The 21,123-nt window shown below is 42.2% G+C and overlaps 1 protein-coding gene across 1 annotated transcript; it reads right to left on the minus strand.

Moving 5' to 3' along the window:
- Positions 1-728: 728 nt before the first annotated feature.
- On the minus strand, positions 729-1,703 carry LOC116993078 (2-oxoglutarate receptor 1-like). Its single transcript, XM_033053351.1, has one exon. It carries the CDS (start codon positions 1,701-1,703, stop codon positions 729-731), a length of 975 nt encoding a protein of 324 aa, XP_032909242.1.
- Positions 1,704-21,123: the final 19,420 nt, after the last annotated feature.

Genomic DNA, 21,123 nt, shown 5'->3' on the forward strand with positions numbered 1-21,123 from the left:
CCGGCTGCCCAGGCCGCACCGCTGCTGCTCCAATGCCGCCGCTGAGAAGGCTCTGCTTGGGGCTGTTGCGGGCTTGCACTTCTCGTTCCCCCCGTGCCCAGGCCGGGGCCAGCACCGCCCGACTTCTCATCTCCCCCGCCCCTGCGCCCGGGGTGGCGCCACCCGGCTTCTTGTTCCACCTGCGCCCGAGCCGGGGCTGGCAGCAGCTCCCTCCCTCCCCTCACGGCTTCTGCCGGCTGTGACTGCCCGCTCCCACCCCCGCCTTGCGACTCAACGCTCCTGCAGCATCGCCCCTTGCATTGCGGTTCACACTTCCGGTTTGGCAAATTTCACAACTTTGTCCATCAGATAAGGCGCACCGGACTATAAGGCGCACTTCCGGGTTTGGGGGAAAAATTTAGTCAAAAGGGTGCACCTTATAGTTGTGAAATTAATGTAGTATTTTTTTCTGGAACTGGTTGTTCTCCAAAACAGCTAACATGGATTCAGGAAGCAACCACAGAAATATTTCTGAGAAGTTTCACACTTAATTTATTAGTATTTTATTTAAAACTTTTTCATTTTTCATCATAAATTTTCTCCTTTGATGATCTGTTTGCAACTCAGAACAGATTAACTCTCCTTTGGCACTGGCTGGGTTAAACTGAGTACTCTGGTGTCAGGGAGGTTGTGCCTGGCTGGTTGAGGTTTCAATCCTTCCTTTGTAAATGTTAAATGGCATCAATCTTCTACTTCAAACTCCTGTTTGTCCAAAACTTGAAGAGCGAGATTATCGCCTGCTGGAAGTTATCTCCTGACACTACATAGAGCAGCAAATTTCCAAAAGTATTTAATGCTGCTAGCGGTTTAGTTACAATAAACACCAGAAGGATTGTTTTCTTCAAGTGGCAGCTAACTGGTTGCACTCGGAGCTCCAGACTAATCCCTTGAAAGACGTGGAAGGGGAGGAAGCACACATAGAAGACCAGCAAGAGGAGAACAGTGAGTCTGCGAGCCTTTTGTTTGTAGCTAGCCTGTGTGTGGAGCCCAGTGGCCAAGATGCATATGATGAGCACGTAGCACAGAGTCACCGTGAGCAAGGGCAAGAAGAAGGCAAACACAGTCAGTCCCCAGTTGTACCAGCGACTTTTGTCAAAGTCCTCAGCAGCAACCAGGTCTGGGCACATTGTCTTGTTCTGCCTGTGACTTGGGGCAATCAGGATGGCCAAGGGGCTGAGGGCCACCAGGGAAATCATCCAAACAACTGCACAAGTTACCACTGCCCACCTCGGCTTCCGAAGAAAAAGGCATTTCATTGGGTGCACAACTACCAAAAAACGGAAGATGCTGAAGCAGCTAAGGAAGATAATACCACTGTACATGTTGAAGTAGAAACAAAACTGAATAAACTTGCACATGAAGTCTCCAAAAATCCAGTTATTGCCATTAGCATAGTAGTGTATAAAGAAAGGAAGCGTGACTACATACAATAGGTCGGTGATAGCCAGGTTTAACATAATGATGGTGCTGCTTTTCCAGGGCCTCATCTTAACACAGTAAACAAAAATTGTCACAATGTTCCCTGGGAAGCACACCAGGAAGATCAGGCTGTAAAAGATGGAAAGATAGAATTTCAGCAATAAGAAATCTTCGTCCTTGCAGCTTGCCAGTCGGTCTGCAGGGCCGGGCTGAGTAGTAAAATTGCTGGTGCATTCAGATGCCATGTTTGCAGAAGTCTCCTTAAAACAAAAATCAGATGTTTAGTTTTAATTGATTTGTTGGAACAAATGCTGTCAGTTAAACCTTTTGTTGCTGGAGAAAATGTTGTATGTTTGAGAAGATACAGTAGTGAGAAGAAATGAGGATTTGCTGACATACTCAGTCTGACCTAGATAACACCACTGAAATGTTACATTCACCCTTTCCTCTCTTTTACATTTAATATTAATAATCATTAATTTTACTCTTTCTTTGTTTATCCTCCTTTACTGAAGAAGACAATTACTCCTCATCTGCAAATCTTCAGGAGTAGGAAGCGTACATTTAGAGAGCTAGAGGGAATTTGGGCTTAAATTCTGCAAAACTGTGAATTAATCTTAACCTTTCAGAAAGTAGAACCATATCCATATATTATCTTCATTAATCTGAGCTAATCAGTGTTTTGTGCTCATGAAACAGAGATGTCATTCTGCTTTCATGAGAGCCAAAAGATGTTAGGGTCAGTTACACATCTCAGGATCTGATGCTCCCATAACCTGACAGATTGTTCCCTGAATGTGATTTTATTATCTTGGAGTCATCGGCGTACAAAACTAGCATAAATATTTTGGTTTTGGTTTCTTTTTTGAGATTTTTTTGGGGGAGGTGTGCTATTTTGTTTTGGTTTGTTTTTTAAAAATCAAGCTCCATAGTGGCATAAAACTGATTTAAATTATTGAAGACTGTTTCTCAAATGACAAAAGGAAAATGGAAAGCACAGAGGGAAGGCAGTGACCTTGCTTCCTATTCTGTGCCAATTGGAGCTAAGTAGACTTGTCTCTGAAATGATTTCTTGTCTGACATAGCCTATTTGGGTCTCTCCACAGGGAGTTCAAAATATAACATTTCTTGGTAGTGTTTTAACCTGAAAAAACAGTAACCAAGCATGAAAATCATCTAACTTCAGGTATCAGAAAGTCAGATGCTTAAATTGGAGCCAGTTCTCCTAAGCCTCCCTTTATCACCAAAGGAGAGAAGTTCCTCCAAGACAATATATCTACCCACAACTGATAAATTATTATTAAAGATAAATTATTTACTCTTTTGGCATACCTATTTCTTTCCACTGACACAAAAGATAGTCCAGGGTGACTAGTTCAGCCCCGGCTATCTCAAGTGAGGCAAGAGCTGTTCCACTGTGTGTGTTCAGCACCTCAGGTGAGTACCACTCTTCCAGATTCTAAACAATTCCATGTGAGAAAATATTTTAAAGGAAGTTCATAAAGTGCTAGACAGGGGACTAACAAGCCTAGATCCTCTCTCTTGTCCCAGGAACAGCATCTTTAAACTAAACCAGTGCTACATTAAACATCCAGGGTGAAAACAACACATTAAAAAAACCCAAACAAACAAAAAAAACCCCACATGTTAAACCTGGAAAAAAGACAGAATTGTACCTTATTCAGTCTTGGAAAATGTGATTCAGTTCACAGCATTTGACATGTTGCTTGTATGATTCTTCATTATCTCAATAAATGGTGGAACATGACTAGTTTGCGCTCACAAACTGTGTCATTAAAGCTGGGACACGATGGGCATTATTTGACCATAACAAGTCAGCAAGATGATTATCTCTTTGTTACTCAGAAGCGCTAAAGAGGGAAATTTGAGCAGTGACCCCACAATTTAGTTAAAACAGTAATGCTTTTAAACATGAATATTAGATCTGGTATAGAAGCTTTGCAGTCAAAGATGCACTAGGTAAAGGCTGTCAAGTTTGTTTTAAACCAATCCAGATTTACAATCACAAAAGCTAGGGGTGTGCATGTTTTCTCTCTCTTCTGCTTCTCAGTGATACCACTGTCACCCACATTTATGCCTCTCCAGTATATTTCATATCATGTTAGACAAATTTACTGGAATATTTGATTTATCCCCAGCTGGCTTTCTTGAACTGCTGATCAGTTCTTCACCACAATCTTGAACCCTCCAAATTGAAAATGGAGAAATACTGCTTACCTGAAAACCTGCAATTCTGCTTCTCCCTCTGATATTCCTTTGAGCAAAGAGCTCAAATGAAATGTATTTATGTCTTCCTTGCAGTGAAGCAGGTTTTAGTACGGCTTTGCAGCCATATACACTCACTCCCTGTCTAACTGAGGCTCCATGCGGCCGTGAATTAGGAAACTGGTAGAAAACCTGTTACTGGCTCAAGTGCCAGCTCTTAGAACAGGGTGGCTGGAGGAGTCCTCTTTTGCCCTCTGTCATTCACACTGTCCTGCTTTCAGTGGGCAAGATCAGGCTTTGCTGGCAGCAGCTCTGTGTGCTGAGACAGGCCTGTACTATTCAAATAGCAGAAAATCACATTTAAATTAGCATGTATGTGTGAGTGCATGCGCTTAAAGAAGATGAAATTAAATTTATTCTCCATTTCCTGTGAAGTGAAACCTGATCACCAAAGTGAATAAGGCATGTTGTCATTTCAAGGTCAGGTGAAAAGTGTTATGACACACTGTCTTCATTAAAATCAAATTTCTAACAGAGTACAAATTTCATCTCATGAAATAAATGAATGTTTCTTTTGGCATGATGTGCTTTTCAGAATCTGCGACATTCTTTCTGTTTATTTTTTGTGAGTAAAATATCTACAGTGTATTGGCTGGTTATTACTGGAGTAGCTGGAATTCCAAATTTGTTTTATTTTGAGCTTTTGCTTTTGGCTTCATAATTCACAAGATCTGCAATTTTCTGTGCTTCTTGAGCCAAAAGACTGCTCTTGAATAAAAATCTCATTATTATCCTTAGCTCGAGGAACAAGATCAAAAGAGATTATTATTATTTAAAAACAGCCTTTGCATCTTGAATTTTGAAACTGCAGTCTTCAGCCCTTGAGCTTGCAACCTGGTCCACGCACAGAGGCTCCAGCTGCCCAGTGTGGCCAGCAGCCTTTCTGTCTTGGTACATTTGATGGGTCTTTACTCACTGATGAGTTTATGATGCAGCACTAAATGAGCAAGCTTTCATGCCTGAACATTACGTATGTATGTTCATATAGGAGTATTTTTCAGGAGAGTGTCTGACTCTCCTTGAGTGCCTGCACTGGGCAGGATTTGGGAGCTGGCTATCTGTTTTGCTAATCATACTGCAGGGAAAGAGTGGTAACGGGGACATCGAGACTGGGGCAGCAGTAATGTCTGACAACTAGATCATTATCTATCTGTTACCATTAGGGAAAAGGGCACCCTCTCTGCTCTCATCTCACCAAGCTTTTCTCTAGGTCAATGCACTTTTAAAAAATGTCCAAAGTTTCTCAATAATTGTAAAATACACTGTCATATACCAGCTCAAGGATCAGCAACTGTTTAAATAGCTATTACCCTGCTCCTAGGCACTGCATGTGTCATTAGAAACCATTTGTATGAGGCTGTAGCGTTACAAGCACAGAGGGAGCTAATTATAGTTAGGGATCATTTAATGCATTCAGTACTTAATCCATTATACCCCTGAGCAATGGGGAACCTGTGCAGCAGTGGCTGGTTTTTACTCTTCTTTGGCAGTGGCAGTGCCTGAGGTAAAGCAGAGATGGGCTTTCCTGGTGCCATGACCCAGATCTGCCAGGGATTTGGTGCACTGTGGTCCCAAGCAGGCACTGGGATCACATCTGCATTTCTAACTCTGGACAGGAGAAGAGAAGAAAATAAATGTTTTCAGACCAGTTTGAGAGATGGTGACTAATAGAAGGTCAACTCATACAGAACTGCTCTTGTCTCATCAGCTGGAGAGACCTTGTGGCTACTGCACCCCTGCATCCTCCCTGTATCTTTCCCCATGGTTACAGCAGCTCCTCACTGCACACAGAGATCTTTGGAAACACTGGCTTCAATTGCAGCCATGCAACTGGCCCCAGGACTTGTGTCAGGCACTAGGGAAATTGAGAATAAACTAACAAGGACCGCATGTTTAAATGGTTTATCTGGCCTCACGTGGGATCTCTACAGATAAGGGATGATTCTGCAGTGTGACTTTCAACTCCTCAGTCTGTGGACCTTTTCTCTTTACCAGCCATTTCTCCACCTCGTGTCCATGGATCTCTTAAGTCTGCCCACTGGTAGACCATTGTGATCCTTCACAAAAACAAAGAGCTTTTTGTACTTTAAGGCTGTCCTCACCCTTCTCTCCTCTACAAGAATTGGAGGGAAATCAAAATACCCTGTAGTTCCACAGACAGCTTAAGTGACTCTAATTGCATGCTGCAGTCAAAGGAGCTGCCAGCACCACCTTGCTCCTGTCATCCTAAACCACACATTTTCAACAATCCCAGTGCTTGTGCAGTCATGGGATATTTTGGGTAAGTGAACTGACTGAGACCAAACCAGTTTTCTTAATACTTTGTTGGCTTTATGGCCCTGTTGTGACAGGTGATGACTCTTTCTGTGGGTGTGTGGGCTCCAGGTCTTGTGGTGAGCAGTGGTGGGGACTGGCTGGGAGCAAGAGGACAACAGCAGACAGAGGTAGATTGGCTGGGGCAGGCACTGAAGGTGCACATGGGTTCCTGCTGTGGAGTTGTGCTTCACTCACTGTTCCCAGGAACCAGCCACCAGCTGAAGCCGGTCTCCAGCAATGCTTCCCAAAGAGACAGCACACACCTTGTGTTTCAACAGCCTTCCAGGCAGGCTGGATTAATTGTTTAGGGAGCCTGACATTTTCCCTGACATAATAAAATTCTATAGAGTTCATGTGAATGTATTAATGTTGCTCTTAGTCACTATATAGAAAGGAAACTGAAATGAGTTGGTAGCAGGATTATCAATTAAATATTTCCTCTTGAAACTTTGTACTATAGGCAAAGCCAGTTATCACAGAGTGCATGATGCAAATAGGATCATCTTTTGATACGGTATTCTTCCCTCTGTGATGGCAGGGTGAACAGGATGCACAGTATGACTGATGGGTTTGCCCACCTGGGCCACACAACCTCCTTCAAAAACTTCCAGTCTGAATACAGAGGTGGAGAACAGTGCCCAGTATTTTTATTTTGCTTTGTGGCTGGTTCCAGACAATATTTCTCTCCTCTAGATGGGCTGGCTATTGGCTTCTGTGGGCATTGGGGTTGAAGAGGTCATAGCAGGGCTTTTTGCTCTGTCTCAGCATCACTGCTGAGCTTAACTGTAATTAGGCTTTGCAGGCATGAGGGCCCACACACCAGCACAGGGGCCATCCTCATTTCTCAAAACCTGACCTAAAATCCACAGGCATGACTGAAAGACTCCTTTCAGAATCAGACCTTCAGGCATGACAGCATGTGGTGTGGTGCAGTAAAAATGGCTCTGATTAGTAATTATGCAGGAAAATAGACATTTTGTTGGGCAAGGGTTAGGCTCCAGAGTCTTAAGAGCTTTCATTATACATTTTACTTTTGGTTCAGCAAACACATAATCTTTGCATGGGTTATTTCCCTTAGCAGACATGCATTTGTTTGGCTGATCTTACTCTGTGTGTGATTGAATACCTAATTACCATTGTTACCAGGCCACCCACTGGGAGATGCTCCATTCTGTCGACAATGATATTGTGTGTCTTCATCACATGGGGAAATCAACTCCAGTTCTCCCTTTGTATTTCTTCCCTGAGACAGAATGGTAAGGGCAGCATTTTTTAATCCTGAAATGCACTGTAACTCTAAATTAATCACAGTTAAATGCTGTTATCTAATTATGTAGGAAATAGAGACTGATAATGAAAACTTTTGGAAAGGGATATTTTACCTTAGGAAAATTACATATATATAATCTGGAATATAAGCAGAGCTGCTACCACATCAGCTGAGCAGAACTAGTTCAATAGAGTTCCAAAAATAGCCCATATGAATCTGAGACACTATTCTATGGCTAATATTAGTCCTCAAAGTGAATTGGTGCTCATCAACTAACAGGGCATAGAAGATAAAATCTACTGCAGCCCTTAGATGATGACTGAACTTTCAAAAGGTGTGTTGCCCCATGGGAAATAGGGAGAGGAAAGACAATGAGACAATTTATCTGCTCAAAGCCAACATGCACTCAGGTACTCTGGTACTGCACTGCCAAGAGTGTAAACCAGTGAATGAAAAGCCCCACAGGCGCACTTAGCTATGAAGTGGCCCTAAACACAGAAGCTGCACCAGTTAAAGTTTTCCCAGCAGACACTAAAAACCAAACTAAACTCTTTGGAGATGTGACAACAACCATAATTGTTTTGGGTAATAGGCCACTTCCTGAAAATGACCCAGTTCAGTGGGACTGAAAAGAGAGAGGGCAAATTTTCTGCCTTGTTAATTTGTTGGGTTTTTTTTCACTTCCAAGATGAAGCAGCCTCCTTGGTGTTCAGTAATGTGTCAGTAGAGGAATCAGCAAAGGATGCTCCTGATGGGGTTTCCAGTGTAGAAGCAGTTTTCAGTCACTGAAGATATATTCTCTTGTGGTGCTGTTGCTCTTGTACAGTAATTTCACGGTTATAAGCCGCACTGAGTATAAGCCGCACTTCTAGGTGTTGGCAACTTTTCATTCTTTGTCCATACATAAGTCGCACCTGATTATAAGCCACACGTTACAATACAGAGTGTGATAAAAGGTATCTATTCTACCACCATCTGTTGAGGGTGGGGGCAGTGAACCTTATCTCAACGGCAGATATTCTGCTAATGGGTCATCCATTGAAACCAGGTAGGGCATTGTTCTTTATCTTTTCACAACCCATCCTTCCTCCAGCCAGTCATTTTCTGCTAATGGCCTTTGAGTCCCACTGTGGGACTGATAAAATTACTGCATCCCATTGGAAGTTGCTCCAGCCAGGGGGAAGAGCCCAACATTTCTAACCAAGATAAAAACAGAGGTTTTGGGACACTAAGGGAGCCCCTGTCTCCACTGGACTCCAGAGGAAATCTGGATTTCTCCACATCACCACTGGACCTCCGGAGGGAAACTGCACCTTCTACAGGAGCACTACTTCAACTGAATCACATCTGTCACTGCAGGAGGATGCAGCCACCATTTAATGGGACTGCTACCAACACCCTGCCTGACGGGGTGTCAGGTTGTACTCTGACTTTGTCAGGGTTTGGAGTTTGTTTCTTTGTAGTACTGTATTTCTATTTTAATTTCCCTAGAAAAGAACTGTTATTCCTAATTCCCATATTTTTGCCTGAGAGCCCCTTGATTTCAAAATTATAATAATTTGGAGGGAGGGGGTTTACATTCTCCATTTCAAAGAGAAGTTCCTGCCTTTCTCAGCAGACACCTGTCCTCCAAACTAAAACAGCAACTTCTTGTTCTTTGTCCATACATAAGCCACACCTGATTATAAGCCGCACTTTGGGTTCGGACCAAAATTTTAGTCAAAATGGTGCGGCTTATAATCGTGAAATTACTATTTGTTTGCAGGATGCTGCGGCACGTGAAGGAAAGACCTTTGGCCTTTGGTCACTCTAATAAGGCTTTGTGTTCAGAAAGTGACTTGTAGCATCACAGCCCTCAACATATGAATTTAATGTACACAGCCAAAGATGAGCCTTCTTGTTAGCCAGATGAGCCTCACAAGCCCTGCCTGGCTCTTGGCAGAAGGACCCTGGGTGGTCCTGCTACCAGCACCACCCATGTCTGCTCCTGCCTGCACCCCTAACCTCTTCAGTTCCCACCTCCAGCAATCAACTTGTGCTTTGGAAATGAGCCTTTTCCAGTGGGGTTGCTGCCAAGAGGAGCACAAACAGGACAGGGAAGGGAGCTCAGCCATTTAGGACACATTTCATATTTCAAAAGTAGAATTTATCTCCCAAGATCATCTAATTCTCTTTTTTCATACAGTCACTAAAATTATGAATCAGTGAATTAGTTGTTTGCAGTGGTTGTTTGAAGTTCTTAACACTTGTTTCTGGTAAGGTAAACAGGTACCTGAAATCATCAGGTAGAATTTTAGTATTATAAAGCAATAAGCAGCAGTAATTTTCACTCAAATTGAAATGAAGATGTTCCTTGACAAAACAGAAATCCACAAGCAAATGCCCTGCAAATCATCACTTAACCACAGAGTCAAAGGTCCTGTATTTTTCGGAGCAAATTCCCTTTTTATCAGGCAGAGAGCTGTACAACAGGGAAGGTGTTCAGGCTCCTCATCCCAAGCATTTCCCATTCTATCCCTCATGACAGAGAAGGTGCTCCATCAGCATGAAGGCAGCTCCCTCTCTTTCCCCCTTGCAGAGGCAGCTCTGCCAGCTTCCCCCTGAAAGACATGCAGTTTCCCTGCATTTGAAAGAGTTTTGTGCTCTTCAAATGATGCTTATTGTTATCTCCAGGCAATTAAATGGATCTCCAACAATTCAGACTGGGTGGAGGTGCAGATTGCTAAAATAGCCTTCAAAGAGATAATTCATGCAAACTGAACCTGTGGAATTCATACTTTGTCTTTTTTTTTAAAAACATTTTTTTTTCCTCTGGCTATTTTGTTCTCATCTAAATCAAATATATAAAAGGAAGTTGCTATTCTCTGCAGAGACTTTCTCTTGCGTTGCCTTTCTATGCCACCTTTCACCAAGTGCTTCAGGATCTCTCTCTGAGCTTTGCAGGAGTTGAATTACCAGAGCACTGGGCTGGCTCACCACCCCCGGGTCAGCTGGGGAACTTTGCTATAAGCTGATGTATCATATTTGTCTCCATCAGGGTGCCAGTTTCAGCTAAAACACCAGCACTTTGTTAAATGTGAATGTCATTCTATTGTATTTATTGAGATTGTCAATAATAGAGAAACTGAAGAAATCACCATGGGATAGAAGATGACACAAGAAAAAGATAGAAAAAGCTCTCTGTGCTTGACCTTGGCTTTTTATTTTTTAAAAGGGAATGGCTTAGTAGCTGCTGATAAAATGAAATAATACAATGTGTTAAAGGATCTAGGAAATGCAATGCTTTGCATATTCAGGCTGTTTGGGGTAAGGCTTTTTACCCACTACTCTGAATTTTGCCAACATACAACTCTCCTGCTTCATATTGCCATGACTGATGGCCTGCTGGGATCTAAGGAGGGGACCTCTAACCAGGCTTTTATCAGATTTTGCACCTCATATTCTAAGGAGGTCTAAACTGGTGCATTACCACTGACTTCAGAGCCAGCTTAATCCACCTCAGCTGTGTCTAATCTATTGGTTTTATGTCCCAGTCACTGTAAAGGCCTGACCACAGACATCTCCCCTCTCTGAGGCACTATCTTGGTGCATGCAGTGGGATGATGGTCTCTCCTGAATCCTCTATCATGATTCAAAAGGGTTTTTCCCATGGCATTTCAGGAGATGGGGTAGAAGGAACTTCTCAAGACATGCAGCCCATCTGCTGCCCCAGACAGGGTCATATCCTTGGCAGTCCCAATGTCTTTTAAATTTCTCTACTCTGCTTCTCTGTGCCCAAAGGACGAGTTGTCTCATGCCTGACACCTCCCTGATCTAGTCCTAGCTGGGCGCATTCTGTTTTCCAGATACAGGTCAGGTGTGTGATCACCATCACTTTTCCTTCAGCGGCCCTTCTGCTAGATTGAACAATACTCTATCTCACAAAATTTTAATTTTTTGTTTTAGTTTTCTGAATCTCTGCCCAGAAGGTCCCCCTCCTTCTCAAAGTGCAATGTTGGACCAGACATGCCACCCCTGGAGACACATTACAAAAGCAGTAGGGTTAATCATCCTTCCTGGAAGCTTGTGCTCTTATTCCTACATCCCATTCTGCTGTTTGCCCTTTTCACTACAGCAGTACACATCTGGCTGATGTTCAGCTTGTGTCCTGAGCAGCCATTTCATTCTTTATTGCAGTACTGCTGCCTAAGCAGATAGTGCAGTTTGTACAGGTTTGATTAATCTCCTACAAACACAAATTCTGCATTTGTCCTCATTGTATTGCATTCTGGTTTTTTCAGACCATTTCTCCAATTTCTGTAAATTGCTTTGAATCTAATGCTGTCTTCCAGAAAGCCTGTAGTCCCCTCACTTGTCATCTGCATGCTTAAAGGGTATACTTTCTACTCCATTGCCCAAGTCACTAGTGAATATAATAAGGGTGAGCTCACTGCATAATCTGGACTTGGATGGAAAATTTTTTCAAGCTAAACATCCTAGAGCTGAGCCTTGCACTTCTCTCCTAGAAACTCACATCAGTATTATCTGTGCCTGGAGTAGCAGCTTAGCCACAGCTCCCAGTAGTGCTGCCTTTTGTGCAAAATCTGAGAAAATGAGCAAATTTAGCTTTTCAAAAATACAAAGTTTTATGTCTGCTCTGTCCTCTTACACAGCATTTCAGATGGAAAACTGCTCCACCTTAAGAAAGGAGCTGTATTCTGCTGGACCATCCTGATGGAGGATGCAGCAGGTCTGTCCATCCCACCATCATCAGCTCCCCTGCTCTCTTTCTGGGGCTGCTTGGTTAGCTGAGGGTGCTTCCCTGTGTGCTGTCTACTTGGTTTCTATCAATTTCTTTCATAGATTAAAGACATCCACAAGAAACCTTTTTATTCTGCTGATTCTACAGTTTGCAGGGAAGAAGCATTCTGTCAGAAATTATTTGATTAGCTGAAATCAACATGTCTGATTTCTTCCCAAATAAACTAGATACTGAGACAGTCATTCCTAATTCAGGCATCAAATAAATCTCTCATCTCAGGCAGGGCAATTTCTTTCCTAATAGACTTCCTTAGTACTCACACATAGATAATATTCAGCACTAGCACTGCAGCATGGTGATACTGGACTGAGCTGAAGTCTCCAGGACAGCAAGGAGAAATTGCTGGTCACTTTGACAAGTAGCAGCAAACTATCATGTTGCCTCTGCCAGCCTAGGTGGAGGACAATCTTAGAATCGTTTAGGTTAGAAAAGACCTTTAAGATCATAAAGTCCAACAGTTTACCAGGCATTGCCAAGTCCATCACTAAACCACATCCCGAAGTGACACATATACACATCTTTTAAATACCTCCAGGGATGGTGATTCCACCACTTACCTGGGCAGCCAGTTCCAGTACTTGACCTTTTGGAGAAGGTATTTTTCCTAATATCCAGTGAAAGCCTCTCCTGGAACAACTTGAGGCCATTTCCTCTCCTCCTATCACTTGTTACCTGGGAGAAAAGGCTGACCCCCACCTCACTACACCCTCCTTTTGGGGAATTGTAGAAACTGAGCCTCTTTCCCTCCAGGTGAAACAACCCCAGCTCCCTCAGCTGCTCCTTGTTGGTGACAAAGCCTAGGCTGATAACACCCCACACACATTCTCCTCAAGGTGCGATCCATATCTGTGGAGAAACACCAAGGGATTTGATGTGTTTCTCTGAACCCAAGGGGAAATTTGTATAGGTACCTTTACATATGTAGGTATAGATCTCCCTTTGCCTGTGTGTACATGTGTGAATTGATTATGATACAGATGTTACGAATATTGTGAGTCTTTAAGTCACTGTTATAACAGTAGAAAATCCTATGGAATCACTTTATAAATGCTACTTGGTGTAGCATTTCACCCTTGAATATCTTTAGCTCCTCTGCTTGGTAGTAATAGTGTGCAAACTTGTGTTGATGAGATGGTGCATTTCATGGACCCCAGGAAGACAGGAACAGAAGGCTTACGTACTTTACAGCTGAGGCCAGGTGTGTGGTTTTAGATTTGTAAGCCAATTGTAGATATTTCAATATCTCCAAAATCCCCACAAACAAATGAAAAAGAAGGTCCCCGAATAAAGGTCATTTCTCCCTCTTTTGATATCTTTAACTCATACAAAAAAAGGAAATTTTGTACAAAATTTAACATCAACTGCCACCCTGAGGCAACTACTGGGTGAAAGAGCACAGCTGCTGAGATAGATCTGTTCTTTACCAAATCCAGCCTCTTGACTCCCTGAGAGATTTTTTGCTTTTCACCTCATATCACAGACTTTTGTATAACAATAACTCTTTCGTCAATAAAATATTCTTTATTTTCCAGAGTGATGAAGACAGAAGATTTTTGCATGAGATATGTATCATTTGATTTAGTTCTTGCAGTTGTCACGGTAAGGACAGGCGGTAGAGGTATTGATAACCACAGGGAATGTGAAACAGTGTAGTAGACACCAAATGCAGTCCTGCTTCAGATTCCAGATACCTCTCCTTAGCCCATGCCAGCACCCCTCACACCCATCATTCACACCTTACAGCACAAGTCAGATAGAGAATGTATAATTTAACTTCTTTTGGCATGGCTGTATTTCAGGATTAATACTTCTTCCATTGTTCCCAATACTGTGCTGGGAAAATCTCTACCACAGTTTCATGTGCCTTATTGCAGCAAAAACTCATCTGGCTGCCCAAAGGGCTCCTCTCTTTGGCTCATTAGGGCCACAAATATGCGCATTTCTCTGGGCACATCTCCTGTTTGGCCCTTTAATGTGACAAGTGTTGAGACACCCAGTTTCAGCAGCTCAGCTGGAAAGAGAATTGTTGCCACCCACAAGACTATGCGGGATCCATCCATAACAGAAGGGCAACAGAGGTTTTCCTTTCAAAAGCCCACAGCCATTAAGAGGACAGATGAGATAAATACAGTGCATGTGACAGCAAACACTGGCATTCTGGTCTTCTGAGTTCCAGTTAATTCAGCCTTTAGTTATCCTAGCTGTGGGAGGAGTCCTAGCTGCAGGAATCCCTCTGAGAGCTCTGCTGCTTTACTAGTTCTTCTTTGGTTCTTACCTCTGTCAGCACAAACAAGTTATATTTCAGAAGGTTGAAGCAAATCTTTGCTTACCATTCAAAAAAAGTTGTTTACCTCACAGAGGTGATGCTTCAGGGTCTTAGGACATCTTTGCTGATCTGGAACTAAATAAATAAACACAGAAAATAAACTCTGAATTGCTTTAACTTTCCTAGCATTGGCTCATTGAAGCAGTGTGAAAACTTGCTTTGGAGTGGTCAGATATGTGGTGAGAAAACCTTTTCACAGTGCCCTTATCTGCAGTGCAGGGAGGCCCTGAGACAGCCAATCTCACCTGGAAAGAAACTGCTCTTTCAGGGAGAGCAAGAAGAGGAAGATGTGTTGATGCCTGCAGCCATACTTTCCCTTCCCGCAGCAAGGTTCAGAGAAACCTGTCTGGATTTCAGCAGTGGAGAAATGTGTGAGGAGAAAACACAAGCCATCATTACCTGCAATAGTAGACTGGACAATAATAAAAGGGAAAGAGAAATGCACCATTTGATGTGTCTGGCTAGGAGGGGAGTAAATTCACTCCCAAAGTGGATAAACTCCAATTCCCTGTATCCCTTTCTAAATATTTTTAAATTTTAATTGGCCGCTATCAGTGTTTGTAAGACAACATCTGCAGGGGTAAAACCAGCTGTATTTCTGAAAATCACAAATCTATATTTTCTGTAAATCTGATGTACAGTTTACATATTTATAACAACACAGCCACTCTAGCTGTATTTGATTTAAAAGTATAAAGCAGAGATTATGTCTCTTTAGAGAAATTTGGAACAATGCTCCCACCTTGCTCTTGCAGATGGTATAAACATATTCCTCCTTTTCCTACTCTTCGCTGTTTCTCAAGCACAGATTTGCTTTTCCAAATCAGACGCTGCTTTCCTGCATACTCCTACACACTCACTTTTCCAGAGCGATTCTTTTACTGGAAAAGTTTTGTCTACCCTCTAGTGGGAATTTGAATTATAGCACCTGCAGATCCCAGCTGCAGGAGTACAGAAGGGTGGAGTCCCTTGGGCACAGCCTGGAATTACTGCACGGCCAATCTTCGTGGTGCTCCCAGCAAGGACAGTGCCCCATTCCTGTCCTTCTCTTCCCTCAGTGAGATGCAGGTTTGCATTTTGGCAAAAAGGATGGGGACTTTGTTTGCTGGGATTTTGTTATGGCAGAGGGACAGATTAGTTTCTCACTGGCGTTCATTGACAAGTATCTAGCTCTGATAAGCAAGTGTAGCTGTATTAATCATGCTGAGTCAAAGTAAGGATGGAAATTTAGAAGATGTATGATAAATTTACATCTTAATTCCATTTGCTCTTCTCCCAGTCGAAGAAAAGTTCTGAAGGCAGACCATGGGCTGGATCTGGATTAGTGTCTCCAGGGAATGGCCTGGCCAGCTCTGAGGAATGATGGCTGGCCCCATGTGCTCTCCCAGAGCTGGCACACATGCATGGCCAGCAGTGGTACCCTTCCCCCGGGTGAAGGCAGCTGGCAAATTATGGAACCCATTTCTGACCTGTGCACCCCACAAAGAACCCCCAACCTGCAGTGCCATGCGCACATTTCAGCTGGAAAGCTTTCCCTTTTTACTGCTAATGTTTTGTGTTAACCTGCAAATTAGAAAATACTTGATAGAAACCTGTAAATGGGATGAATACAGCTATTAATTATTGGCTCTTGGCTGAGGTCACACACAGTGGTAGTCAATTAACTTTGTTGAGCTGGTCCCCCAAACCCTTTTTTGAAAGAAAACATGAGGGTTCCTTCCAAGATACAGAGTATGATGTTAGGGATGAAGTAGGGCCTGAGTAGTGCAGACACTGCTCTAACTCAACTTTTATTACTGAAGTGCCACCGCTGAGCAATCAAGACTCCTTTCAAAATCTTTCCCTAAGCCTAAAATGCACTTTGTAAAAGCTCTGGGCTGAGAACTGATCTCTTCCCCACTTGGCTGCTAATTTGCTTTGTGACTGGAGGCAAGTCACTTAACTCCCCTGTGTTTCAGTTTCATCACCTGTAAAATAGGGATGATATATAAATATCTCAGAGCAGCTTACTAGCAGAAAGGTAATGTGAGGAAACTCCTCTAGGCAGGTGCTGCTGCCTCGTCTGTTAAGATAGCTTTCTGTTGATAAAAAACATCATGAATTGAAGGGAAAAGAGAATTTCCAAAAAGATTTATGCTCGAAATTGTTGCACAGTGCATTTATGTGCCACTGTCTGCCAGGTCTTCTTCATTGCTGAGGCCATAAGTGATTGGGCCAGCCTGGCTCACTCAGTGGAAAATTGCCCCTTTGGGATCATTTGGGGCTGGAAATAAATCCACCCATAATGCTTTCCTGCTTTGTGCCAAGTTGCCTCCTTTTTTGCCCAGCTTGACAGATGTGTAACCAGAGCAGAGCTGGAGCTTTTACCTTGGATACCCTTTGAGACACCTATGGAGGTGTTTTCTATCCCTGTTGGCTGCAGGTCCAGGGCATTGCTTTGCACAGTGGCTGGCACCATGAAAGTCCTTGACAATTAAAGGAGAGATGTGGGAATATCACAGGCTGTTCTCATGGTAATATGAAATCACTTTGTCACAGATCTGCCTACAAAACACCAGTTCTGCCAGATGCACAGGGGTTGTCTTGGAAAGGCCCTGGGATGCAGCCAATTGTCTTGTTCCATTCAGGGGCAAATGGGAACCAAAAAGATTTTAGCAGAATTGTTAGAAGGGATAAAATCAATTTCCTAACCACTTTTCCAGAAAGCTGAAGGGTCTTCAGCAACTGAATGGGTCTTTAAGCTGGATGCAGTGAAGGAAAAGGGAAGGATGGAGTAACCTGCTATTGAGTTTGCTGGCTTGGGTAGCAGGAATCATGCTGGAAATACAACTGTATTTTGAAAAAAACACATGAAGGAAGATTTCTCCAGGAATTATACTTTCTAGCTTGCTTTATTAGCATTCAGTATGGCATTAGACATCCGCGTGCAAAGTTGCATTTCTTCCTGCTTCACCTTATCTTCTTGTACTATTTTAAAAAATTGAAGGAAATCATTAAGTAATTTGAAAACCACACTTTCAGAAAAACAAACACAGAAACTCAGAATTTTTGTTTTCCTTTTAAGAGTGGAGAGCATCACTGGTACTATAGCTTCCAGGCAACCATCTCTCTTTTGGTTCAGAAATCAGTGATATCAACCATTTTGGGGAGTAAAGAAACCAAGCAGTAATCTTAGAAGATAACGCACCTTATAATTCAAATGGCTTTTAAGGTTCCAGCAAGGATGAATCAAATATACTGTGCATTATACTTGCCTGCAGAAGCTCTGAAAAATCATGTTTCCTCTGTGTATTTAAAAAATCAGCATTTCAGCATTGAATTTTGTTTTGGAAAGATATGCAGCTTGGTTTACCAAGTTTGTTTCCTTCTCCTTTTCTCCGAAGAACAGCTCTGGCTGAAAGCAGGAATGCAATTTTTTCTCCTGCTTTAGGAGGCATCCAACTCACTCAGCCCTCTACCACAGTGCCCTGTAGGCTAGGGCATCGAGTCAGAAATATAGTTTAGTCAGAAGAAGTGCTCTTTCCCAGGTGCTATTTTAAAAGCAGGCCTTCAAATACATTTTCTTTAGTATAAATGGCTTTTCCCCCTCCGTGACTCAATTGCAGGGCATTTACATTGAAGTGGCATGTTGAATGCCTCTACTGTCACAAACCATAAGGGAACACACAAAGTATTTTCCTTTACATCTCTTCTCCTTTTCTGCTGGCAGGGAAAAGCAAACTGAGTTCAGAGCTGGTAGGACTTGAACAGTGATGTGTTCATTTGTTGTTTGCTGCTTTAAAGTTTAGGTTCACTCAACCTGCATTTTCACAGCAGAAAATCTTGGCAGACGGAAGCAGTCAGTCATTCAAAGTTCATTTTGCTCATTTAGCCTTATCAGCAAAATGGCAGCATCTATGTGAGGTCTAAATTACTCAGTGGTGAGCCTGGCACTGCCCTGCACTTCGTGTGGTGGATCATGGCTCTGTGCACTGTTACACACTGTTACACTGCACTGTTGCTGCAGCAGCACCCTAAATATGTGTATATACATCATTACATATATATATATATATATATATATATACACACCATTACATATATATATATACACATCGTTGCACTAGGTCAAAATTGAAGCCTTCTGTCACAGCAATATCCAACCCAGACATTGTCAAAGTACACCATTCCCAGATCATTTCCAAGCTGTTTCTCTCCACTAGCCCTTTACCCAGCTATTCATTTTGATGCTGCATGCAGTCCACTACACAACCCTCCCCTTAGGTGTTCTGCAGAGCAGCCAGATTAGGGCAGATTTTGTGAATTCTCTTTTATGCAGACCATTACTGTCAGTATTTTTGCTCTCTGCAAGGTTTGAATATGAGGAAGGCCTTTTTGCTTTCATTTCTTTTGGGAATACATGAACTGGGGAGAAAAGATTAAAAAAAAAACTTGTTAATTGCCTCTCTGGACAAACAAAGGTAAAAAATACCTCTGCTGCAATCTGTGACAGCACATGAGTCACTGTGAGGAATAAGGTTTGACTTGCCTACAAAAACAGTTAGCAGCTCCCAAGCTTCACCTTTAATGTCATCAGAGTTGACATTCCCTTGAGGGGTTTGCCTTGCAGAGTTATTCTCTTGGTCCCTCTGCAGTCTCAGGCACAGAGCAGCCTCCTGGTAGGTACTTGAGCTGACATGACTGTCCTTGCAGACAAACCTACCAGAGACTTTTGATAGAAGCCTGCTCGCTGGAGCATAGCTATGGTGTGAATTAGCCTGCAATAGCGCAGTAATTTATGTAGCTATATTGTCACACTGTGTACAGAGCTTGAAAAGTGTCTCCTGTTTACTGCAATTGAAGCACTTATCCTTGTTTCAGCAGTAAACTTAACAGCTGCTAAAAATAGGAGCTATCGAGCTTCACAGTAAGCAAAAGGAATGAGTTGCATGAGATAATGATCTCTCAGTCCTGCAGAGCACCTGAGCAGTCCTTGAACCCTTTAAAAGTGTCTCTGTTAAGGTTGAACTCTTCTCCTTTTCCAGACCCAGCCATGCTACTGGGAGACGTGACTGCCCTTCTCCTGGAGGATTTTTCCCCCACCAGTGAACTACTGCTCCAGGACCAGCCCCTAATCTACTTCGGCACTTTAAAATCAGCTAGCCTAGCCCAAACTAAATGATGAAACATTGTGGATTAGCAGGTGAGATAGGAAGAAGGCAACCAAACAACATCTATATTAAGGAAAGAGAGGAGAGGGTAAAGAAGTAACCCCTCTCCAAGTCACTGAGACTGTCACTTTTGTTGTTAGAGATGGAAAGCCTTGAAGACTTCCATTTCACAATTTTTACCTTCATCTGCTTCATTTTATATTGAACATGTAGTTATACTGAAGAGCTTCTGCTTGTGTGTGATAAGCTCAGCTTGGGCTTGAGAAAGAAGAGCTTCTGAGAACAAGAATTAAAAATGCTCTGACAGAGCGAAAAAGATAATTTTTAATCCACTCCTTCAGATGTATATGTGTAAGTGGCAGACACATCTTGTTCTTTCAATCATGTGGAAGAGGAAGAAAATTTGTGCAGCGTGGTTTTATTTTTTACCCATGTTAGAGTGTTGGGATGTTATGAATCTATGTCAGAAAATATTTATTTTGTGTGAATCACCTTGTGTTGTGTAACTTTTGGGGTTGAATCAACCATGCATATGTGAAACCAAGTAGCTTGACCATGATTGATCACAATCTACTGGCAGGCTATAAAATTTGGCCTTTGACAACAGCACAGAAAAATTAAACTAGAAAACATGTCAAAAGGCTCATGGCAGTGCTTCTGAAAGACATATTTGATTGATGGTCCTTTAGCAAAGTATTTTGAATATCCACAAGGCATTATAAACACTATTTCTTATTTATACATCTGTTCTTTTAGCCACAGCAGGCACTGTCAGCCCACTGAAACTGTCAGCTCCTGTCCAGCCTATGATTCACAGTAACCACAGATCTTTCTCTACAAAACTGATACCTAAATAATGGTTTCTTGTTTTTTTCTCCTTTTGTGCTTGCACAATTCATTATTTCTACTTAAACATAGAACTTTGCACCTGTCACTGTTTAGTAGCAGTCTGTGTCCCTGCAGATCATAGCTGTAATTCATCAGTTTAATTTTGTCCTCTCATCTTCATGTAAATATGTAAATATAAGAACCAGATTTTATTTCATCATCCAATTTGATAATAAAAACACTAAATACTCCTGAATCCAGGACAGAGTGGTCCAATCTCCACTCTGTGGCTCCCCCTACTCTGACAGTAAATCATTAATATCCTGACTCTGAGCATAAACTCTGGAGCTAGTAAAAGTAGTTTGCTCCAGACTGTTTCCTTAGCTTACACACAAGAGAGTAATCTCAGACAGTCAAAACTTCTTCTGGAGTCAAGATATGTGACATCATCATATCCTTCATGTTTGAGCCTCTTAATTTATTGTAGTAGGAAATCTGAATAATCTGGGATTATACACAACTGATAGATTAATACAGGCTGGTACTCATCTATAATCATCTTCTACAGACTAATATGATTTAATTAATTTTTTCTCAATTTTTCCGTATATATAGACAGATAGATAAAATAAAGAGCAGTCTTTTAATGAACGCTTTCATTAAAAGATTGCTGTTTGTGTTATCAGTT

This window comes from Catharus ustulatus, chromosome 2 (assembly GCF_009819885.2).
Source record: "Catharus ustulatus isolate bCatUst1 chromosome 2, bCatUst1.pri.v2, whole genome shotgun sequence".
NCBI classification, from domain to species: domain Eukaryota; kingdom Metazoa; phylum Chordata; class Aves; order Passeriformes; family Turdidae; genus Catharus; species Catharus ustulatus.